The sequence below is a fragment of the Gossypium arboreum genome, chromosome 3 (assembly GCF_025698485.1).
Source record: "Gossypium arboreum isolate Shixiya-1 chromosome 3, ASM2569848v2, whole genome shotgun sequence".
Taxonomy (NCBI): domain Eukaryota; kingdom Viridiplantae; phylum Streptophyta; class Magnoliopsida; order Malvales; family Malvaceae; genus Gossypium; species Gossypium arboreum.
The window spans coordinates 21,354,043-21,374,439 of record NC_069072.1 but is presented as its reverse complement, the minus strand read 5'-3'; the positions used below and the strand labels follow the sequence as shown (position 1 = coordinate 21,374,439).

The window sequence follows — 20,397 nt, the reverse complement described above, 5'->3', positions numbered from 1 at the left end:
GAAGGTAGAAAAAGTCTCATATCGAGTTTTTCCGAGAACTACTCCCCATTGAAGGAATTAGTGACTATGCCAAGATGGGATGACCTTTCCCAAGAGAAGTGGGTGGCGATTCTCCAGAATCTACAAGCTGAAGACATTGAGTAGAGTACCCCATGGATGATCCCCGATGAGATCTTATATCGGTGTGGGGACTTTTACTAGGTCCCTCTACTTGGGATATGGGGAGCTGTTGGATATCCTCCACTACTCGTGTTAAGGCAGTATCGATCAAGGCAGTTCGTACCAGTGACACATGGGTTGGCTCAATGCGAGTTCTCATACAAGGATGATAATTATAGGAAGAGAGTTCGTGAGATATCAAATGCTTGGAGCCAAACTCGTAGGATGAAAGGATTCGCCACAGGTCTAATGACAACCTCTGAATATGACTGCTGGTAGAGTAAAAGAATCAACGACAACATCCTAATACCAAGTCAAGAGAACACTCTACCGATAGAGGAGCACTTGAAAGCAGTCTCGTCTGAATTAGAAATCATCAAACAAGACTTTGAGAAAAGGAGCTTAGAATTGGGAAAGAAGATAGAGCAGTTAGAAGAGGAAAAGATGAAGTTGGGATTAGACGTCGATATCCACAAGCTAGAGGCCGAGAAATTGAGAAAAAGAAAAAAACATGGCCGAGAAAAATCTAGATAGTCTAAAAACCGATTACAAAAAGCTACATATGTCGATGAGAACTGACGGTTTGGGTAAAATGTAAGAGTAATGGCGCCAAGAAATTAAAGAAGAAAAGGCTAGAGCCGATAATTGGGAGGGGAAGTTTCAAGATGTCCGAATGTGGGAAGACGCTTTGAAAAACAATTTTTTGGAAAGCCAAAACGAAATAGAGAGGTTACAAGTTCAGGTGGCCGAATTGGAAAAATCACTACATCAGCATCATAGCCGTAACTCTGTAATTGAGTTGAAGGCCAGTCTAGGCAAGATCGAGAAATTGAAAAGGAAAATCGAGGAACTCGAGACTGCACTAAAAGATAACAAAACCCGAGTGGAACTCCTTGAGGCAAATCATAAACATTGGAGAGAGCAACTTCACCACTCTTAAGATCAGATCAAAAATAGAGATTATGTCATGGGTGAAGCTGTAGCTCAAGTTCGAGAGGTAGCCAATCATTTGCAAACCTTGGCAGTTCAGGCTGATGTATTAAGCCTAAAGTACGAATCAGAATTAGAATCAGATTGAGGTCGGGACTTAGCTTGGCTCCCTAGGAAGGTTAAGGCTTTGGGTATTAGGGCAAATCGTATATGTAATCATCCGATTTATGTAAAGAAATTTTTCTTCTAGTAAAGTTGTTCTAATGAAACTGAATCAGAATCAACGCCTCTTTTTGCATTCATTTCATTCATTTGCATTACATTTCATCATAGGCATTAAATTTTACGAAAAGACCCTAATTAAACCAAATTATTTCAGTTAATCTGGAAACCAACAAGAGCCAACCAACCGAATACCGCTACAATACCCGTCACAAAACTAAAGCATTGGATCAGAAATTTGAAAGACTAGAACAAATACAAAAGGATATGCAAGAGCAATTGCAAGCGCAGATGCAAGAGCAGTTAGCTAAAATACAACAAGATATGAGGGAACAAATGCAAGAGTCCCAAAACAATATGATGAGCCAATTGGCGTAGTTGCTGGTCAGAGAACGTGAAAAAGGGAAGAGTGCTGCAAATGAAAATGAGGATCCTATTTACCCTCCGGGCTTTACTCCAATCAACGTCCAGACACCACCAGAAGTGTACCCACGAGGGGTACCCGTTACTATCAGGCCTCAACAGCATCAAACCGATACTTCAGCATCGATGAATTATCAAACAGGCTCGGGTTCCAATCCTGGGGATAACTCAACCAATCCCCTTATTCCTGATCTAGATAATGTAGCAGAAGTGGAAAGAACAAGAGTGGAACCACCAAAACAACTGGACGACCGATACATGGCTGGAAGAAAAACTCAGAGCAATGGAGAACGTTGATTACTGTTGTAGAATGGATGCCAAGGACCTAAGTTTGGTCCCAGATTTAGTACTCCCTCCTAAGTTCAAAACCCTAGACTTTGAAAAATACAATGGGATTAGCTGTCCAGAGGCTCACATCACGATGTTCTATCGAAGAATGGCAGGGTACGTTCACAATGATCAACTGTTGATCCACTGCTTCCAAGATAGTTTGGTCGGGTCTACGGCCAAATGGTACAACCAACTGAGCCGCTCTCAAATTCATTCATGGAAAGACTTGGCACAATCTTTCATGAAGCAATACGACCACGTGATAGACATAGTACCAGACCGAATCACGTTACAAAACATGGAGAAGAAACAAAATGAGAGCTTTAGGAAATACGCTCAAAGATGGAAAGAGGTGGCGACGTAAGTTTAACCACCTCTTCTGGAGAAAGAAACGACTATACTCTTTATCAATACTCTGAAGGCTCCATTCATCAACCACATGCTGGGAAGCGCTACTAAGAGCTTCTCAGACATAGTAATATCTGGAGAGATGATAGAGAACGCGATAAGGTGCAAGAAGATTGAAGCAGGAGAAAATGCTAAGAAATCAACCCTGAGAAAGAAAGAAAATAAGGTGAACAACACGAGCATGTGCAATAAGAGTTATTCCAAGCCGGTCACCATGAGCCAACCGAAGACAGTGACTACTAGCCATCAGGGCTCTGCAAGACAAGATTCCAACACAAGGCCTAACACGGAAAGAGTCCAGTTTACGCCTATCCCAATGTCATACAGGGAGTTGTATCAGAGTTTATTCGACGCCCATGTGGTGTCACCTTTCTACTTGAAGCCTTTGCAACCCTTGTTCCCAAAATGGTATAATGCAAACAACCAATGTAAGTACCACGCAAGAGTAGCGGGGCACTTGATTGAGAATTGTACCGCATTTAAAAAGTTGGTAAAAAGACTCATCGAAATGGGTATCATAAAATTTGGCGACCCACCAGGTCCTAATCCGTTGCCCGATCATGCTAGTAAAGGGATAAACGCAATAGGCGAGAGTGGGAGCAAAAGAATCAAGGCCGATGTGGCAGAAGTAAAAACCCCATTGAGTTGGGTTTGGAAACAAATGATCGATGGAGGTCTGATCGTACGGCATTCAGGGGAAAGGGCCAGAGAAGCGAGAAGATACTGCGAGTTTCATGCCGATGAAGGCCATGAAATTCAAGAGTGCAATGAGTTCAAGTCCATAGTGCAAAATTTTATGGACAATAAAGAGATGAAATTTTATGAAGAAATTAAAGGATCGGAAGAAGGAGAGGTTTACGCCTCAGAAGAGGGAACAACAGAAGGGGTTCAAAGAGTTAATCACCCTGTGGTGATCATTTCGCGACCCAGGAACAATGAAGTAGGAATACAAATGGCGCCGAGAGTTATAATTCAAAAATTCGTATCCTTTTTATACGAGGATAGCAAAAGGGTTCCTGGAACTATGACTACAACGTGACAATCCCGGAAGAGGAGAATTCGGCTAATGCTTCAAGGAATAGCCAAGATGTAGGTTTCTATACACACAGTGGGAGACGTTATGATCCTACGGGTGCAAGAACCGAAACGGTTAGAAAAAAGGCCTCAATAGTCGAGTAAAGGAATGAAAAGACGGTCAGGCTCGAATCGCCAATTAATGAGCCAGTGACTGAGAAAGAGGCTAGAGAATTCTTGAAATTTTTAAAGCACAGCAAATATAGCATTGTAGAACAGCTACATAAGTAGCCGGTTCATATCTCAGTACTAGCCTTACTCTTGAGCTCAGAGACATATCGAAGTGCGTTAATGAAAGTGTTAAATGAAACATATGTTGCTGATAATATCTCAATCAACAAGCTTGATCGTCTGGTCAACAACATCAGCACCGACAATTTTATTTTCTTTAATGATGACGAAATACCACCGGGTGGTATGGGATCCACAAAAGCCCTGCACATCACCACCCATTGCAAAGGATACACATTTCCGAGGGTATTGATTGATAATGGATCGGCACTAAATGTCCTACCTCTATCCACACTGAATATGTTGCCAGTGGATAGTTCTCATATGAAGACATCCCAAAATATAGTGAGAGCATTTGACGACATCGAAAAAAAGTAATAGGGAGGATTGAAATACCCCTTTTAATTGGTCTAAACACGTACGAAGTGGATTTCTTGGTCATGGACATCAAGCCCTCTTACAATTGCTTATTGGGAAGGCCATGGATTCACTCAGCGGGGGCAGTGCCGTCATCGTTACATTAAAAGCTCTAATTTATAACGGAAGGCCGATTGGTGACCATAAATATGGAAGAAGATATCATTGCATCCGTTACTAGCAATGCACCATATGTGGGGACAGATGATAAAGCCATAGAATGTTCTTTTTGATCGTTAGAATTTGTAAATGCGACCTTTGTTATCTAAGGAAATAAGGTCCCGATGCCCAAAATCTCCAAAACTACAAGGATGGGCCTACAACTGACAGTTGGGAAAGGAGCTTTGCCCGGGAGGGGTCATGGAAGAATCCTACAAGGAAGGGTCGAGGCACTTATACTCATGGACAAACGAGACCGCTTTGGTTTATGATTCAAGCCAGATACAAAACAAAAGAAAAAGGAACAAGAGAAGAAATAAAAAGGAGAAGAGCACGTTTAAGCGGGGAAGAGGTTAAATGGGAGCCAATGACCTTTCCTCACATATCCAGAACATTCGTGTCAGGAGTGACTATTTACTCCGAAGGAAGATCGATAAGGAAATGTTTTGCCAAAGAAATGTTGGAAAACTTAAGCATTAACGCCATATCTGAGGAAGAAACGAGAGAAGAGGATCAATTAGGCATTTGCCCATATATGCTTGGGAGCATTTTGAACAATTGAACCGTGGAGGAGATACTTGTAACTTTTAAAATTAATTCAGAGTAATATCCAAAACAAGCTTATTGCTCTAAGCCTAGGGACAATAAGAATCCTTTTGCGAAATAGGCTCTTATCCAATATCGTTATTTCAATAAAAATGCATATTTGCGTATTATCTTGAGCAAATATTCTTTTATTCTTTCCATTTCATTCATAATCATACCACCGATAAATATTCTTAGATTCTTTTATTTTTTGGACTTTTCTTCATCCCTATAACAGGTCTCCAGATATCAATGATATGAGTAACGTTGCTACTGACTCAGAGTCTCCTTTTGAGCAAGATATCTGTACAGAGGATTCTCAATATTTTGAAGATGACCGAAACTGTAACCTATCTCCCAATTTGTTAAGGATGGTCGAAAAAGATGAGAAACAAATCCTACCTCACAAGGAGTCAGTGGAAATTTTGAGCTTAGGAGAGGGAAAAGAGGTGAAGGTTGGAGCTTGTATCACTGCAGAAACAAAGCGAGACCTCATTAAGTTACTAGAAGAATTCAAGGATGTCTTCACATGGTCATATCAAGACATGCCCGGGTTGAATATTGATATCGTGGTATACCGACTCCCCATAAAGGAAGAGTGCAAGCCAATTCAACAGAAACTCTGAAGGATGAGACCTGATGTTCTGTTAAAGATAAAAGAAGAAGTCAAGAAATAATTCGATGTCGGCTTCTTACAAGTGGTTAAGTACTCAGAATGGGTAGCCAATATAGTTCTCGTTCCTAAGAAAGACAAAAAAGTACGAATGTCTGTAGCCTATCGGGATTTGAACAAAGCTCGCCCAAAAGATAATTTCCCGTTGCCTTATATTGATACATTAGTGGACAACACGGCAGGTTACTCACTTTTCTCTTTCATGGACGGCTTCTCGGGATACCACCACATAAAGATGCATCCTGAAGATATGGAAAAGACTACATTCGTGACCATGTGGGGGACGTTTTGTTATAAAGTGATGTCATTCAGACTGAAAAACACAAAAGCAACATATCAAAGAATCATGGTAACTCTGTTCCATGATATGATGCACAAGGAGATCGAAGTTTACGTCGACGATATGATTGCGAAATCCAGAACAGAAAAGGAGTACGTACAAGTATTGGGGAAACTGTTCTTAAGATTAAGAAAGTTTCAACTAAAGCTCAACCTCGCAAAATGTACCTTTAGGGCCAGGTTAGGAAAGCTGTTAGGATTCGTAGTCAGTGAAAAGGGGATTGAGATTGACCTAGATAAAGTCAAGGCCATACAAGAATTACCTCTGTCACGCACTCAAAAAGAAGTTCGAGGTTTTCTAGGAAGACTAAATTACATCGCCCGATTCATTTCACAACTAACGGAGAAATGTGACCCGATATTCCGTCTCCTTAGGAAACACAACCCAGGTGTATGGGATGAGAAGTGCCAGAGAACTTTTGATAAAGTCAAACATTACCTGTCCAACGCCCCAGTGCTGATGCCACTTTGCCCAGATAAGCCACTGATACTGCATTTGGTAGTGTTCAAAAAATCTATAAGATACGTGTGAGGCCAACATGATAAGTCAGGAAGAAAAGAAAAAACAATATACTATCTCAGCAAGAAATTTACTGAATGTGAGACAAGATATTCGCCGATCGAGAAATTATGTTGTGCTTTGATTTGGACAACCCGAAGACTGAGATAGTACATGATGTACCACACGACTTGGCTCATCTCAAAACTAGACCCTCTGAAGTACATGATGGAGTCAAATGCTTTGAACGAAAGAATGGCTCGTTAGCAAGTTTTGCTTTCTGAGTTTGACATAGTCTACATGAACCAGAAAGCTATAAAAGGAAGTGTAATAGCAGATTTTTTGGCCAGTAGGGACCTAGGAGATTATGAGTCTTTAAGCTTTGATTTCCTAAACGAAGATCTAATGTATGTTGCAACCACTGAAGAAGACTCTCAAGAAGATCATCCTTGGAGACTGAATTTTGACAGAGCCTCAAATGCTGTGGGTAACGGAATCGGGGCAGTTCTGGTGTCCCCAAATAGACATCATTATCCCTTTACTAGTAAATTGGATTTTGATTGCACAAATAACATGGCGGAGTACGAAGCATGCATCATGGGTATTCGCACTGCCATTGATTGCAAAATCAATGTGCTAGAAGTATATGGGGATTCTGCATTAGTAATCTATCAGCTCAAAGGTGAATGGGAGACAAGAGACCCTAAGTTAATCAATTACCGAAGGCTGGTTCTGGAGTTAATTGAGGAGTTTGATGATATCACATTCTGCTACCTCCTACGAGATGAAAACCAGATGGCTGACGCCTTAGAAACTTTAGCTTCTATGATCAAAGTAAACAAGTAAGAGGATATAAAGCCTATCCAGATGAGTATCTATAAGACTCTAGCTCATTGTTACAACGTCGAAAAAGAGGAAGAAAAGGATGATCACCCTTTGTATCAAGATATATTGCGATATGTGAGAAATCATGAATACCCAGACCAAGCGACGAAGAATGATAAAAAGACATTGAGAAGGCTAGCCAGTGACTATGTCTTGGATAGAAAGATCCTATATAAAAGAAGGAAGGATCAGGTGCTCTTAAGATGTGTGGATGCTGTCGAGGTTAAGCAAATCTTGTAAGAAGTCCATGAGGGTGTCTGCGGAACACATGCTAACGGCTTCACAATGGCTAGACAAATAATGAGATTTGGATATTATTGGTCCACTATGGAGGGGGATTGCATCAATTATGCCAAGAATTGCCATAAATTCCAAATTTATGGAGATAAAATTCATATACCGCCTTCACCTCTTCATGTCATGACTTCTCCATGGCCTTTTTTCTATGTAGGGCATGAATGTCATTAGGCCAATCTCGCCGAAAGCATCTAACGGGCACCGATTCATCTTTGTGGTCATCTATTACTTCATCAAATGGGTAGAGGCCACTTCTTATGCTAACGTCACGAAATCGACTGTCAGCAAGTTTTTAAAGAAAGAGATTATATGTCGATATGGGATGCCTGAGAGGATCATATCAGACAATACGCTGAACTTGAACAACAGTATGATAGCGGAGGTCTGTAGCCAATTCAAGATCAAACATAATAACTCGTCACCATATTGCCCAAAAATGAATGGCGCAGTGGAAGCGGCCAATAAGAACATCAAGAAGATCGTGGGAAAAATAACTAAGACTTATAAAGACTGGCATGAGAAATTACCATTCGCACTCTACGCCTACCGAACATCAGTCAGAACTTTTATCGGGGCAACACCTTTCTCTTTGGTCTACAGAATGGAAGCAGTTTTACCTATCGAAGTTGAGATCCCGTCTCTTCGAGTGTTGTCGGAGTTAAAATTAGATGAAGCAGAGTGGATCCATTCTCGATACGATCAGTTGAACTTGATTGAAGAAAAGAGGCTAACAGCTATCCGTCATGGACAGATGTACCAAAAATGAATGATGCGAGCCTATGATAAAAAGGTGCGCCCTAGAGAATTCCATGAGGGGGACCTGGTTTTGAAAAAAATCCTTCCCATAAAAAAAGATTTTAGAGGGAAATGGATGCCAAACTGGGAAGGACCTTATGTGGAGAAGAAAGCCTTTTTTGGAGAAGCATTGATTCTAGTCGAAATGGATGGTAAAAACTTGCCCAATCCTGTGAATTCAGATTCCGTCAAAAATTATTTCACCTAAGGAGGGAGAGGTCAAGGAAAAAACCAGCAAAGGGCACTCTGATACCCCCCCCAAAAAAATAGAGAAGCCAAGGCAAAAACCCACAAAGGGTGCTTTGAGACCAAAAGGGTTTTGAGTTGAAAACCCAAGAATGGGCAATTCAAATTTTGATCGAAGATAGGGCATGTGGTAGTCTTGTCTTCTCTAAATCAACAAGAAGGAGGGATGGACATATTGGGGCATCAACAAAGTATTCTTTGTCTTCTAAACACATATTAAGTTCAAAGGGTCCTCAAGAAGTTCTGTGCAGAGAAGCTCATACTACGATACCTGGGGCACCTATTTTCATTTTATCTATTTTGTATCTTAGCAAAATTTACTGTCTTGATTACCTTATTCATTTCGAGCTTCGCTCTCAATAAAGTTTCATCTTGTCCATTGTGATAATCTTTTTCAAGCATTTTTCATTGAAATGATGATTAATGGACTAATGATATTTGAAAAAGGAGTTCTGCATATTACTCTGAAACACTTGTAAATAGTGCAAGGACCTGAAACGGGACCAAATAGTTAAAATTAACCCAAATTCAAAGGTTGGAAATGTTGGAAAAAATAGTCCTAAATTGTGTTTACTCTTCGGGTTTTCTGTCCAAGATCTAATCTGAACAAAAAGACAGGATATACATCAGTGATAAAGCCTTGATGAACTATGAGCGATGACACCGTAAGCATTTAAAAATTATCATTCTCATTTCTACATTCATATATCATTCATGACACATCTAGTTAGGAGCATTTGATTCATTCTGACCATGACATCCTAATCATTTGGCATAAACATAGGCCCATGAAATCGATTCTACAGGTCATGTTCTTTAGAGGACGATGCAACAAGATCGGTGAATCCACGAATCTTATCTCCCTAAAGTTGTAGTGGAGCAGATTACGGCCACTAACCTTATCTCTCTGAAGTTACAGTAGAGTAGTGGAACAGATTAAAGCTATAAATCACAAACCTTATCTCCCTGAAGTTGCAGTGGAGCAGGTTGAAGTCACTAGTCTTATCTCCCTGAAGTTGTAGTAGAGTAGACTGAAGATAGCAAATCTTATTTCCCTAAAGTTGCAGTGGAACAGATTGAAGCTATGAATAAATAGATCTTATCTATCTGAAGCTGCAGCAGAGTAGATCATAGCGAACTTTATCTCCCTGAAGTTGTAGTGGAGCAGGTTGAAGTTAAAGTCTTATCTCCCTGAAGTTGCAGTGGAACAGACTAAAGATAGCTAATATTATTTCCCTGAAGTTGCAGTAGAACAGATTGAAGCTATAAATCACAGATCTTATCTCTCTGAAGTTACAGTAGAGCAGATCAAAACAAACCTTATCTCCCTGAAGTTGCAATGGAACAGGTTGAAGTTAAAGTCTTATCTCCCTAAAGTTGCAGTGGAGCAGACTAAAGATAGCGAATCTTATTTCCCTGAAGTTGCAGTGGAACAGATTGAAGCTATAAATCACAGATCTTATCTCTCTGAAGTTGCAATACTGCAGATTAAAACAGATCTTATCTATCTGAAGTTGCAATGGAGTAGATCAAAACAAACCTTATCTCACTAAAGTTGCAGTGGAGCAGACTAAAGATAGCGAATCTTATTTTTCTGAAGTTGCAGTGGAACAGATTGAAGCTATAAATCACAGATCTTATCTCTCTGAAGTTGCAGTACTGCAGATTAAAACAGATCTTATCTCTCTGAAGTTGCAGTACTGCAGATTAAAACAGATCTTATCTCTCTGAAGTTGCAATGGAGTAGATCAAAACAAACCTTATCTCACTAAAGTTGCAGTGAAGCAGACTAAAGATAGCGAATCTTATTTTCCTGAAGTTGTAGTGGAACAGATTGAAGCTATAAATCACAGATCTTATCTCTCTGAAGTTGCAGTAGGGCAGATTAAAACAGATCTTATCTCTTTGAAGTTGTAGTAGAGTAGATCAAAACAAACCTTATCTCACTAAAGTTGCAGTGGAGCAGATTAAAGCAACAAGATGCAGTGGGCTGAACGAGGCTACCTAAAGAAGAGAAGCACCAGAGAAGTTAAGACTCGGCAAAACCGGACAAATTTGGTCTTTCTTAAAAGTCTTTACTCTGTTCTCATTATACGAAAATGAGCAAAGAGGGGCAGCTGTGTAGCCCAAATTCTTCCCGGGCTTAAAACAATAAAAATAATAAAACCCACTAACAACCCCAAGCCCACTAAACTAAACCTAAACCACCCAAATCAGACCTAGACCCAAATAGCTAAACCCAACTAAACTTAAACCCAACATCCTAACATTCTTTTAACCATAGCCCACAACAATTAGAAAAAAAAAAAAGAAAACTAAAAAACCCTAGGTCAACCCCCCTAGCCTCTGCCAGCCACCATACCGTCGCTCCACCTGCCACCACCAACTCTTCCACCGTTGACCTCATCCACCTGCAACAGAAGTAATATAAAGATTAAAAAACAACAAGTTGTAAAATGGCTATATAAAGCCACAAAACCACTTGTATTTGGAAACTTTTTTCTGAGGGGATGAAATAAATAAAAAAAACTTACAAACAAAAGCAAAAGTAGAGAATTAAACAGATCAACCAAGGTGTTTTATTTTTTCTTTATTCTTTCTTCTTTCCTTTTCGAATCTACTCATATACGTACATATATATATATATTTTTAAAATTTTTAAAATAATACATATATATACATAAATATAGCAAGAAAATAACAAAAAAAACTTGCCTTTTTTATTTTGCTGGAAAAAGGGTGATTTCTAGCCTTTCGCCACCGTAGACAGCTGCGCCGTCGCCGACAACCGGCGAACGGCGCGGTGGTTGGTGGGCGGACCTTTGGCCGGATTCTCCAGAGAAAATGAAAGGGGTGGGGGAGTTTTTTTATGAAATAGTTTAAAATATTTTTTTAAAAGAAATTTTACCTTAAATAGACCCCTAAAACGACGTCATTTTGGGCAGGCCTTTCAGGTACCAAAACGGCATCGTTTTGCCTTTGGTCTAACCCGATCCGACCCGCTCCAGCCTAGGATCAGCGTGTTTTTAACGGAAGGGCTAATTGCACTTTTAGCCTATTCGCTTTTTTTATCATTTTAAAATCAAGTTTTTTTTGTTTTTTTAAATGTGCCTTGTAATTTATTTTTGTTTTCATTTTGGTCCTCTCTTATGCTGCGCGCTTCAGAAGGGAGGGAATATTTCTCTTTTGGACTCCCCATGTTATTCACACTTTCAAATCAGTCCTTTTCTCTTTTATTTATTTCTAGATTTACCTCGAACCTTCGCTTTATGCTTAATTTAGCCCCTTTTTTAGTTATTTTTACTATTTTATGATTAAAATTAATTGATTATTATTATTTTATTACTACTATTATTATTCCTCTTTATTATTATTATCTATTATCGATATTATTATTATTATTACTATTATTACTGTTTTTTATTTTATTGCTATTAATATTAGTATTATTATCATTTTATTTCATTATCATTATCATTTTGTAATTATTATTACTATTATTTTACTATTATTATTTAACATACTATTATTACCATTTTGTTATTATTATTACTACTATTGTATTATTACTATTAATATATTTTCATCTATATTTATTTTCTTATTATTTATCTGGTTTTATTTATCTATTTATATTTTGTTATTCTTATATTTAGGTATTATACTTTTATTTATATTCATGTATTAATATCATCATTTTATTATTGCTATATTTCTTATTATCATTACTATTATACTTTTATTATTACTATTACGGTTATTATTGTTGTTGTTGTCGTCATATTATTATTATTTTCATATATGTTTTATTACAAATCGTGCTTTAAATATTATTTATTTTAATTTGGTTCTTTACTTCCAATATTTTTAAATCTTTTCCTTATATTTATTTATTCATTACTTTATTATTATTGTCCTCACTATTATTTATTTATTCCATCTTTACTTATTCATATTCATATCTATTATTATTGTAATTTGTTTGTTAATATTACTATGGCTATTATAGTACATTAGTATTATCATATCATTTATTTATCACATATTCTTGACTTGTATAGTTGTTTTATATTATTGCATTATTATTCCCCATGAACTATGTTTAAATATAATTTATTTTCTTTGTATTATGCTTCAAAATAGCCCATGTCGTTTTAAACTTACGTTTGATAAAGTTTGTAAGAAACAAAGAAATTTTCAAACTAAGGCAATGTTCTGTATTTGGAAATTCGAGAGATCGTGCCCTAACGTACTGGGTTTCGATTTTTCTCGTTTGATCCAAATGACCGAATAACCTTTTAAAATTAAAACACGTGAGTTTTGAAAATCAAAAGACCAACTTATTCTCAAGGGTCTGAAATGTTGTGTCTTAACGTACTGGATGTGGCATTTTATTACTTCGGGACAAGAAGGTCTTTAGAATCCATTTCGATTTACTCAAGCAAATTCTTCGTATAGATCAGCATAAAAAGGGATCGTATTCTAAATCCTTTTCGAGTTTTTAAATTTCGACATTAAGACATTAATTAATCAATTAGGTACCAATTTTGGGCGTTACGAGGGTGCTAATCCTTCCTCGTACGCAACTGACTCCCGAACCTGTTTTCTCAAATTTCGTAGACCAAAATCATTATTCTAGTAAATCGAAATGTTTTATTAAAAAATGACCAAATTTCTAGGTGATCCGATCGCACCTAAACAAAAAAAAAAGATTGGTGGCGACTCCTAATTTTCATTTTCTTTTCAAAATATGAAGACGATCCTTGTTTTAAAAAAAAAGAGTTTCGACACATCACACAAAGTGTTAAAAGCAAAACCTTTTTAATATTATTTTTAGGTTCACAAGATTTAAGCTGAAGATTTTATTTAACTTCAAATTCCTTACATTTTATACGACAGAATTACCAAAAAAAAAAATTATCTCAAACATATATCAAATATAGATATGCATCCAACAACAAAAATATATTTTCAAAAAAAAAAAAAATTATAATTTAAACACATCATATCCTTACTATGATGTACAAATATATCTGGGATATATATAAATTTTCAAACACTGGAAATTCGTGAAAAAAAAAGGTACCAAAGCTTTATATAATATACAAAAGCAGCTGCACCTGGCTATCCCCCGACAATTATGCTAAAATGTACAATAAAGATAACCTAACATTAGCAGTATAATAATTCATGATGACAACAAACTGGAAGTCTTTGTTATTTCCCCCGATTGCAGGCACTTATGCATATGAAACAGAAATTGGAGTGAGGTTCAATGGCGAATTTTTTACTGGACAGTTCATAAAAAAAAAACCTATTCAGAAATCAAATATTCATTCTTTAGTTGCATTGCCATTTTCTTTCACTCGATTCAGCTTCACAACTTCTTTATCGTCTGATTCCCACTTTTTTCATTGTTTTCATCTTTTTATTTTCTATATTTTCTCTAGCTCCCCTCTCTAATGCCTGTTTATACGTCACTTTCGAATTTAATACGTCTTTATACGTTGCTTTGACATTACTACTCCGGTTACTTGTCTGACCAACCTTGTTTTCTGCTTTAGTTTCTGGTTTTTGAAGCTTTTCATTGTCGTCGAGCCCAACACCAAGAGGTTCTATGGGGAGCTTTGCTTTGTTTTGTTTAGTTTCCACTAGTGATTTTCTGTCATTGATGGCCTCCTTGTAATTAGCTTTGTTAACGACAAGCTTTTTCTTATCGCCATGCCCAATGTTAAGGCAGTTTGTAGGAAGCTTTACTTCGTTTTGCTCAGTTTCCGCTATTGATACGCGGCCATTAGTGACCTCATTATAAGCTGTGTCATTGACAAGCTTTTCATTGTCATCATGCCCAATATTAAAGAATTCTACGGGGAGCTTTACTTCGTTATGCTCAGTTTCAACTATTAATATGTCGCCATTGATGACCTCATTGTAAGGTGTGTAAACGACAAGCTTTCTGTTACCATCATGCTCAATATTAAAGGATTCTGTGGGGAGCTTCACTTTGTTTTGCTCAGTTTCCGCTACTGATATGCCATCATTGATGACTTCATTACAAGTCGTATCAATGACGAAGTTCCCCTTATCATCATACCCAACATTAAGAGATTTACTGGCGAGCTTTGCTTCTTTTTTCTCAATTTCCGCTACTGATAGGCTGCCATTGGTGACATCATTGTAAGTTGTGTCAAAGACAAGTTTTTGATTATCATCATGCCGAACATTAAGGGATTCTGTGGGGAGCTTTACTTCATTATGCTCAGCTTCAGCTACTAATACGTCGCCATTGATGATCTCATTGTAAGTCGTGTCAGTGACAAACTTTTTGTTATCGTCATGCCCAACATTAAGGGATTCTCTGGGGAGCTTCGCTACGTTTTGCTCCATTTCCACTATTGATACGCCGTCATTCATGACTTCATTATAAGCTGCGTTAATGTCAAACTTTCCATCATCATCCTGCCCAACATTGAAGGATTCTCTGGGGAGCTTCGCTACGTTTTGCTCCATTTCCACTATTGATACGCCGTCATTCATGACTTCATTATAAGCTGCGTTAATGTCAAACTTTCCATCATCATCCTGCCCAACATTGAAGGATTCTCTGGGGAGCTTTGCTTCATTTTGCTCAGTTTCCGCTACTGATATGCAGCCATTGATGACTTCATTATAAGCTATGTCAATGTCAAACTTTCCATCATCATCATGCCCAACATTAAAGTATTCTCTGGAGAGCTTTGCTTCGTTTTGCTTAGTTTCCACTACTGATACACCGTCATTAATGACTTCATTATAAGTCGAGTAAATGACAAACTTTCCATCATGCCCAACATTAAAGGATTCTTTGGGGAGCTTTGCTTCGATATCCTCAGGTTCAGCTACTAATACGTCGCCATTGATGACCTCATTGTATGTTGTGTCAACGACAAGCTTATTTTTATCGTAATGTCCAACATCAAGGGATTTTATGGAGGGCTTTACTTCGTTCGGCTTAGTTTCCGCTATTGATACGCCGCCATTGACCTTGTTATAAACTTTTCCGATGACAAGCTTTTTGTTATCATCGTGCCTAACATTAATCGATTCTGTGGAGGGTTTTGCTTTGTTCCGGTCAGTTCGCGCTACTGATACATCACCGTTGACCTGATTGTAAGTTGTGTCAACGACAAGCTTTTTGTTATCGTCATGCCTAATGTTAGGGGATTCTGTGGGGAGCTTTGCTTCGTTATGCTCAGTTTCAGCTACTGGCACATTGCCATTGATGACCTCCTCGTAAGCTGTGTCGACTGCAATCTCTTTTTCCTTGGTGTTTCGTGAACCCCAACGAGTTAATATGGAAGTTAATAGCTTCAACCATGAGATTACAAGGCTTAATCCCCATTCCAGAAATGGAACTTGCTTGATGATCACTGGGAATTCGTCTAAAATGTCATCAAATTTTCCAGGGAGGGTTTCGATGGTTTGGACAATCTCATCGACCTTGTCGAAAACATGTTTGGATGGTGGGAAAACCCTTTCAACCACATTTTCGAGTGCTAAGATACAATCATCCACAAAGAAGAATACGGCTAACCAGAATTGTTTCAAACAAAGGAGAGTACAGGAAACCATATTTAAGCTTATTGTTAGAAGCCATTTCGCCATTAATCCCAAGGGTTCGCTCAAGGCTTGAGCTTTTACGTAAGCTTTGTGAGAGATATTAATGGCGGACACTCCCCAGGTGTAAAATGGACGTCGTCTGCAATTCATTCTACTGCTTGTTGTTGAACCCTGGTCAAAGTTTGGAGCCTGCAGACTTGGTTAGACTACTTCATATATAATTGAATAGATATATATATATAGTACTCAAAGTACATATGTTTTAAATATAATCTATAATGAATACATATTTGTTTTTAAAAATCAATTATGAATTTAACAAACATGCTGAAATTAAATAAATTGGATTTGAGTGAAGAATAATACCTTTGAAGAGTTTCCTCCCTGGAAAATTCAGTAATTAATTAAAAATTATTTATATAAATAAAAACAAATCTCTGGGTTTTTTATATATATATATGTATTAAAAAGTTTTAAGATAAAAAGAATTCCTCCCTAAACCCTAATTAACCAATCTCTAATTTATATATTAAAAATTTAAAATCTGGTGATATCTCTTAATAGAAAATCTAAAACATGAAAAAAAATTGATGTCTGTGTTTGGGTTTTATTTTTTTTAGTATTACGCTAGTCGCGGTAACGAACGGCGGTTATAAAATTTAGCGGGAGCAATAGTCAACGGTTATAATCACTAAGTAGTCCCCACCATTGATAGTTGTTACAACGTGGCAAAATGCTAAAAGGCCACATTTCAAATTTCCTTTGCTCGTATAATTAATCATCAGCTTATTTTACTCCTTCGAGAAAATTAATATAAATATGGTTTTTTTCAGGTATATAAAAATTAAATGATCGGTTCGAATTTGAATAATATAATTATTTTAAAAAAAAGTTTGGAATTGGAATTGGTTTCACTAACATTGGAAATTGAACCACGAACTTGAAAATATTCGGTTAAATTTGATGTTTTGGCTTTCAACTTTTCAAGCTCCGTCTCAAATTTTATTCATTGGTAAACTTTTTTTTCCTTTTTTTGGATGAAAAATACCTAAGTGTTCATCAATGGCTTATGTTTTAGACATTTGTTGTTAATTTTGATTAGAAGAAAAAGAAAAAGAAAAAAAAAAAAAGACAGAGAGAAAAGAATGCCTAAACAGGAGATTTGGATTGGTAGCATTCCACCTCAGTTTTCGATTTAGTATTTATTTTTTATTCAACTTTTTGCTTTCAAAAAACTGCGATTTTATTAGTCTGTTTGGATACTTTGCTTGGTAAATTTGTTTTTAAGTTGGATCATATCATTTTCCTAAAATGGTGTGAATTGTCGGTGATGGGTTTACATTTTTTATCGCGATTGTAATAATATTGCCTTTTCCGTCTTTTTCCTGGGTTTTTTCCCCTTTCAACTTGATGAACTTGTTGATATTGTTAGAGCTCCAAAACATTTGATGATGGGCTGGAATATATGCTTATTTGGCATCAAATTTAAGTTTATAAGATGGTTAAACGCAGGAATTCCAGGTGATGGGAGATGTTTGTTCCGCTCGGTAATTCTTGGCGCTTGGTTGAGGTCGGGGAAGCAATCTCCAACTGAGAGATCTCAAAAAGTTCTTGCAGATGAGCTTAGATCTAAAGTACATTACTTTTTCTCTTGTTCACCTCTTTCATATATAATTTTCACCATTAATCTAGCACCTCATTCCATTTCTGGGAAAATTTCCTAGATTCTTAAATAACAGGTTTTGTTGTTTTCTGTATTAGTAGATTTGAGTGAATGTGGAATATGAATATCCATTTAACACAAATGCATATTCTTTATCATAATCTATATCCATGTTGGTGATATAATTTACATGTAATTGATTTTATAGAGTTTCAAACCTATGTTACTAATAATTGATTTCGATAAGTAAATAGGGTTAAATTCCTTTTAACACATCAGTTCAAATCTTATTGATTTAATTTTTCTCCCCATTTTATAACTTGAATTTATAAAATAATAACAATAATAAACCTAGCGTTTCACAATTAATCTAGTTAATTATATAAATGTGAATTTTAGATTTCTAGATTCTAAGATGTAGCTTTAGTTATTTTATATTAAGCTAATGACAATAGCATATGAATATATATTTTATATTGAGTACACTCCAGTTTTGTTTTGTCATATGTTTTGATGATCATGTAAGTATATCTCATTACATCTCAAACGCGTATATTTTTTAGAAGAAAGCGAAAAATTAGATTAACATTGACTTGTTTAAATCAAGATCATTTGGTTTTTGTGTCAGCTGAAATGACTTCTTTTATTTTATTTTAATTCATGGATGAACTCAAAAATTGTGTTGAGGTCAATTCTTCGTTTTTTTTTTAAATAAAAAATAAAAAGAACAAGAACCAAAAAAACCCCATCATTTTGTGCTGGCATTACTTTGATTTTCCTTTTTCCCTTAGCAATAAACATCACATGTTTTGACAGGTTGCAGATGAATTCATCAAGAGGCGGGCAGACACAGAATGGTAAGTCTTTGTTTAGTCTATTCATGGTATCATGGATCCATTCTAATTTGAAATGATTTATGTACTAAGATGAAAATTGCCCATATTTCTTATTGTTTTTTTCTCACTTTTCCTTTCAGCAAGCACATTAAAAATCATTTTATTTCCACTTTCTCACTCTTCTCTTTCCCTCCTTAATCGCTTAATCAGGAACACCCTTAGAACTATATCTTGAGAGATAAAGGTGGTCAAAGACCTTTGAATTCTGTAACACTAAACATTACAAGCATTTGATAGGTTCGTGGAGGGTGATTTCGATAACTATGTAGTGCAAATGCGGAAGCCTCATATTTGGGGAGGAGAGCCTGAGCTGCTCATGTGCTCACATGTGCTCAAGTGAGTTTTCTAATTTTCATTTAGCTTTCTTGTTTCTCAAGGTGTGGTTTTAATTATATTTATATGTCACATATCAAAATTCATCAACAGGACCGCCATAACAGTTTACATGAAGGAGAAGAAATCTGCAAGTCTCAAAATTATGTCAGAGTATGGTCAAGAGTATGGTAAGGAAAACCCCATCAGAGTCATCTATCATGGTTATGGACATTATGATGTATTAAGGAGTCCAGTAAGTAGTGCCTCTTCTAAACAGTAAGATTCCTTATTTCCCTGTTTTTCACTAGTGTGTGTGTGTATATATATATGTTATATATATATATGTTCATTGCAAGTGCCATAAAATGTAATAAGGAGTGTTTCTTTTGGTGTGTGCTTGATAAATATAAAAGATCCTACACCTGAACCTGATCACCAAAATTAGAAATATATAGCAGACCCAATAATCACAATTATGACATGAACATCCAAGTTAATTTAGAAGGCACAAGTCATCATACCTGGTAATTTAGCTTTGCAACTGTTTAACCTTGTATGCTACTTTATCCTGCTGTAATTAATCAATAATATAGCTAAAATTCATATATCTGTCATGTTCATATAGTATCATACTTGTGCTTAAAATATTTTATATTTATATAAAATTTGAAACCTTAATAATTCATTTTACAAATAGATTTTAAGTATATTCATTTATTGTTTGTGTTATTTTCTTGTATCATAAATTGATTACCCTTTTTACCATCATGAAATTATGGTGATTCTAACAAAATAAAAGAACAACTCTTTTTGCTGGGTTTTTGCAGGTGGAAGAAAAGATGACCGAGGGTAAATGCAGGGTCAAACTGGTGCCGTAGGAACTCTACTGTAAATGCCTGTGTGATGATATATGTTCTAGAGTTATAGGAAGTTTCCGCTCATGCATTCGAAATCATCTTGTGTAAATTCGACAGCAAAAGTGGTTTAGATTAATGAATCTAGACCCTCCAAAAACCTGGGATTTTATTATTATTATTATTTTGTCTCTATAAGCTTGTAACTTAACCATGTCTCACCAATTTTTCGTGTTGCGTTTATGGTTTTTCTCCTTACAACCTCTTACATAATGTTCTCAAGTGTAAAGAGATGGGGTAATCAATTTCATTAAGGGTTTGAAATAAGGCTGTAATTGAATCGATCCAAATTTGAACAATGAAAAGCTCAATCTCAACTTGATTTTTAAGACTCCAAA

At 36.5% G+C, this 20,397-nt stretch overlaps 2 protein-coding genes across 7 annotated transcripts; one reads left to right on the top strand and one right to left on the bottom strand.

The window, feature by feature from the left end:
- Positions 1 to 13,606: 13,606 nt before the first annotated feature.
- On the bottom strand, positions 13,607 to 16,795 carry LOC128290633 (uncharacterized). The gene is made up of 2 exons (XM_053026367.1): positions 16,638 to 16,795; positions 13,607 to 16,460 (listed from the first exon to the last, which is right to left on the bottom strand). The coding sequence occupies exon 2, from the start codon at positions 16,419 to 16,421 to the stop codon at positions 14,061 to 14,063; it is 2,361 nt and encodes a 786-aa protein (XP_052882327.1). The 5' UTR covers positions 16,422 to 16,460; positions 16,638 to 16,795; the 3' UTR covers positions 13,607 to 14,060.
- A 263-nt stretch (positions 16,796 to 17,058) lies between these two features.
- On the top strand, positions 17,059 to 20,224 carry LOC108476261 (OVARIAN TUMOR DOMAIN-containing deubiquitinating enzyme 4-like). 6 transcript variants are annotated; one of them, XM_017778418.2, is made up of 6 exons: positions 17,059 to 17,283; positions 17,793 to 17,905; positions 18,751 to 18,791; positions 19,068 to 19,166; positions 19,257 to 19,398; positions 19,973 to 20,224. In XM_017778418.2, the coding sequence occupies exons 1-6, from the start codon at positions 17,235 to 17,237 to the stop codon at positions 20,021 to 20,023; spliced, it is 495 nt and encodes a 164-aa protein (XP_017633907.1). In that variant the 5' UTR covers positions 17,059 to 17,234; the 3' UTR covers positions 20,024 to 20,224. The 6 variants fall into 6 exon arrangements, with proteins under 6 accessions (XP_017633907.1, XP_017633909.2, XP_017633906.1 ...); XM_017778420.2 differs by having other exon boundaries at positions 17,060 to 17,283; positions 17,784 to 17,905; positions 19,257 to 19,333; XM_017778417.2 differs by having other exon boundaries at positions 17,061 to 17,283; positions 17,784 to 17,905.
- The last annotated feature ends 173 nt before the right edge of the window (positions 20,225 to 20,397 follow it).

Coding starts and splice junctions, on each gene's coding strand:
- LOC128290633 (XM_053026367.1), bottom strand. CDS start 16,421: ATGAATTGCAGACGACGTCCATTTTACACCTGGGGAGTGTCCGCCATT.
- LOC108476261 (XM_017778417.2), top strand. CDS start 17,235: ATGTTTTGGCTTTCAACTTTTCAAGCTCCGTCTCAAATTTTATTCATT. Junction 17,284..17,783: donor GTCTCAAATTTTATTCATTG/GTAAACTTTTTT, acceptor GGTTAAACGCAG/GAATTCCAGGTGATGGGAGA. Junction 19,399..19,972: donor ATGATGTATTAAGGAGTCCA/GTAAGTAGTGCC, acceptor GGGTTTTTGCAG/GTGGAAGAAAAGATGACCGA.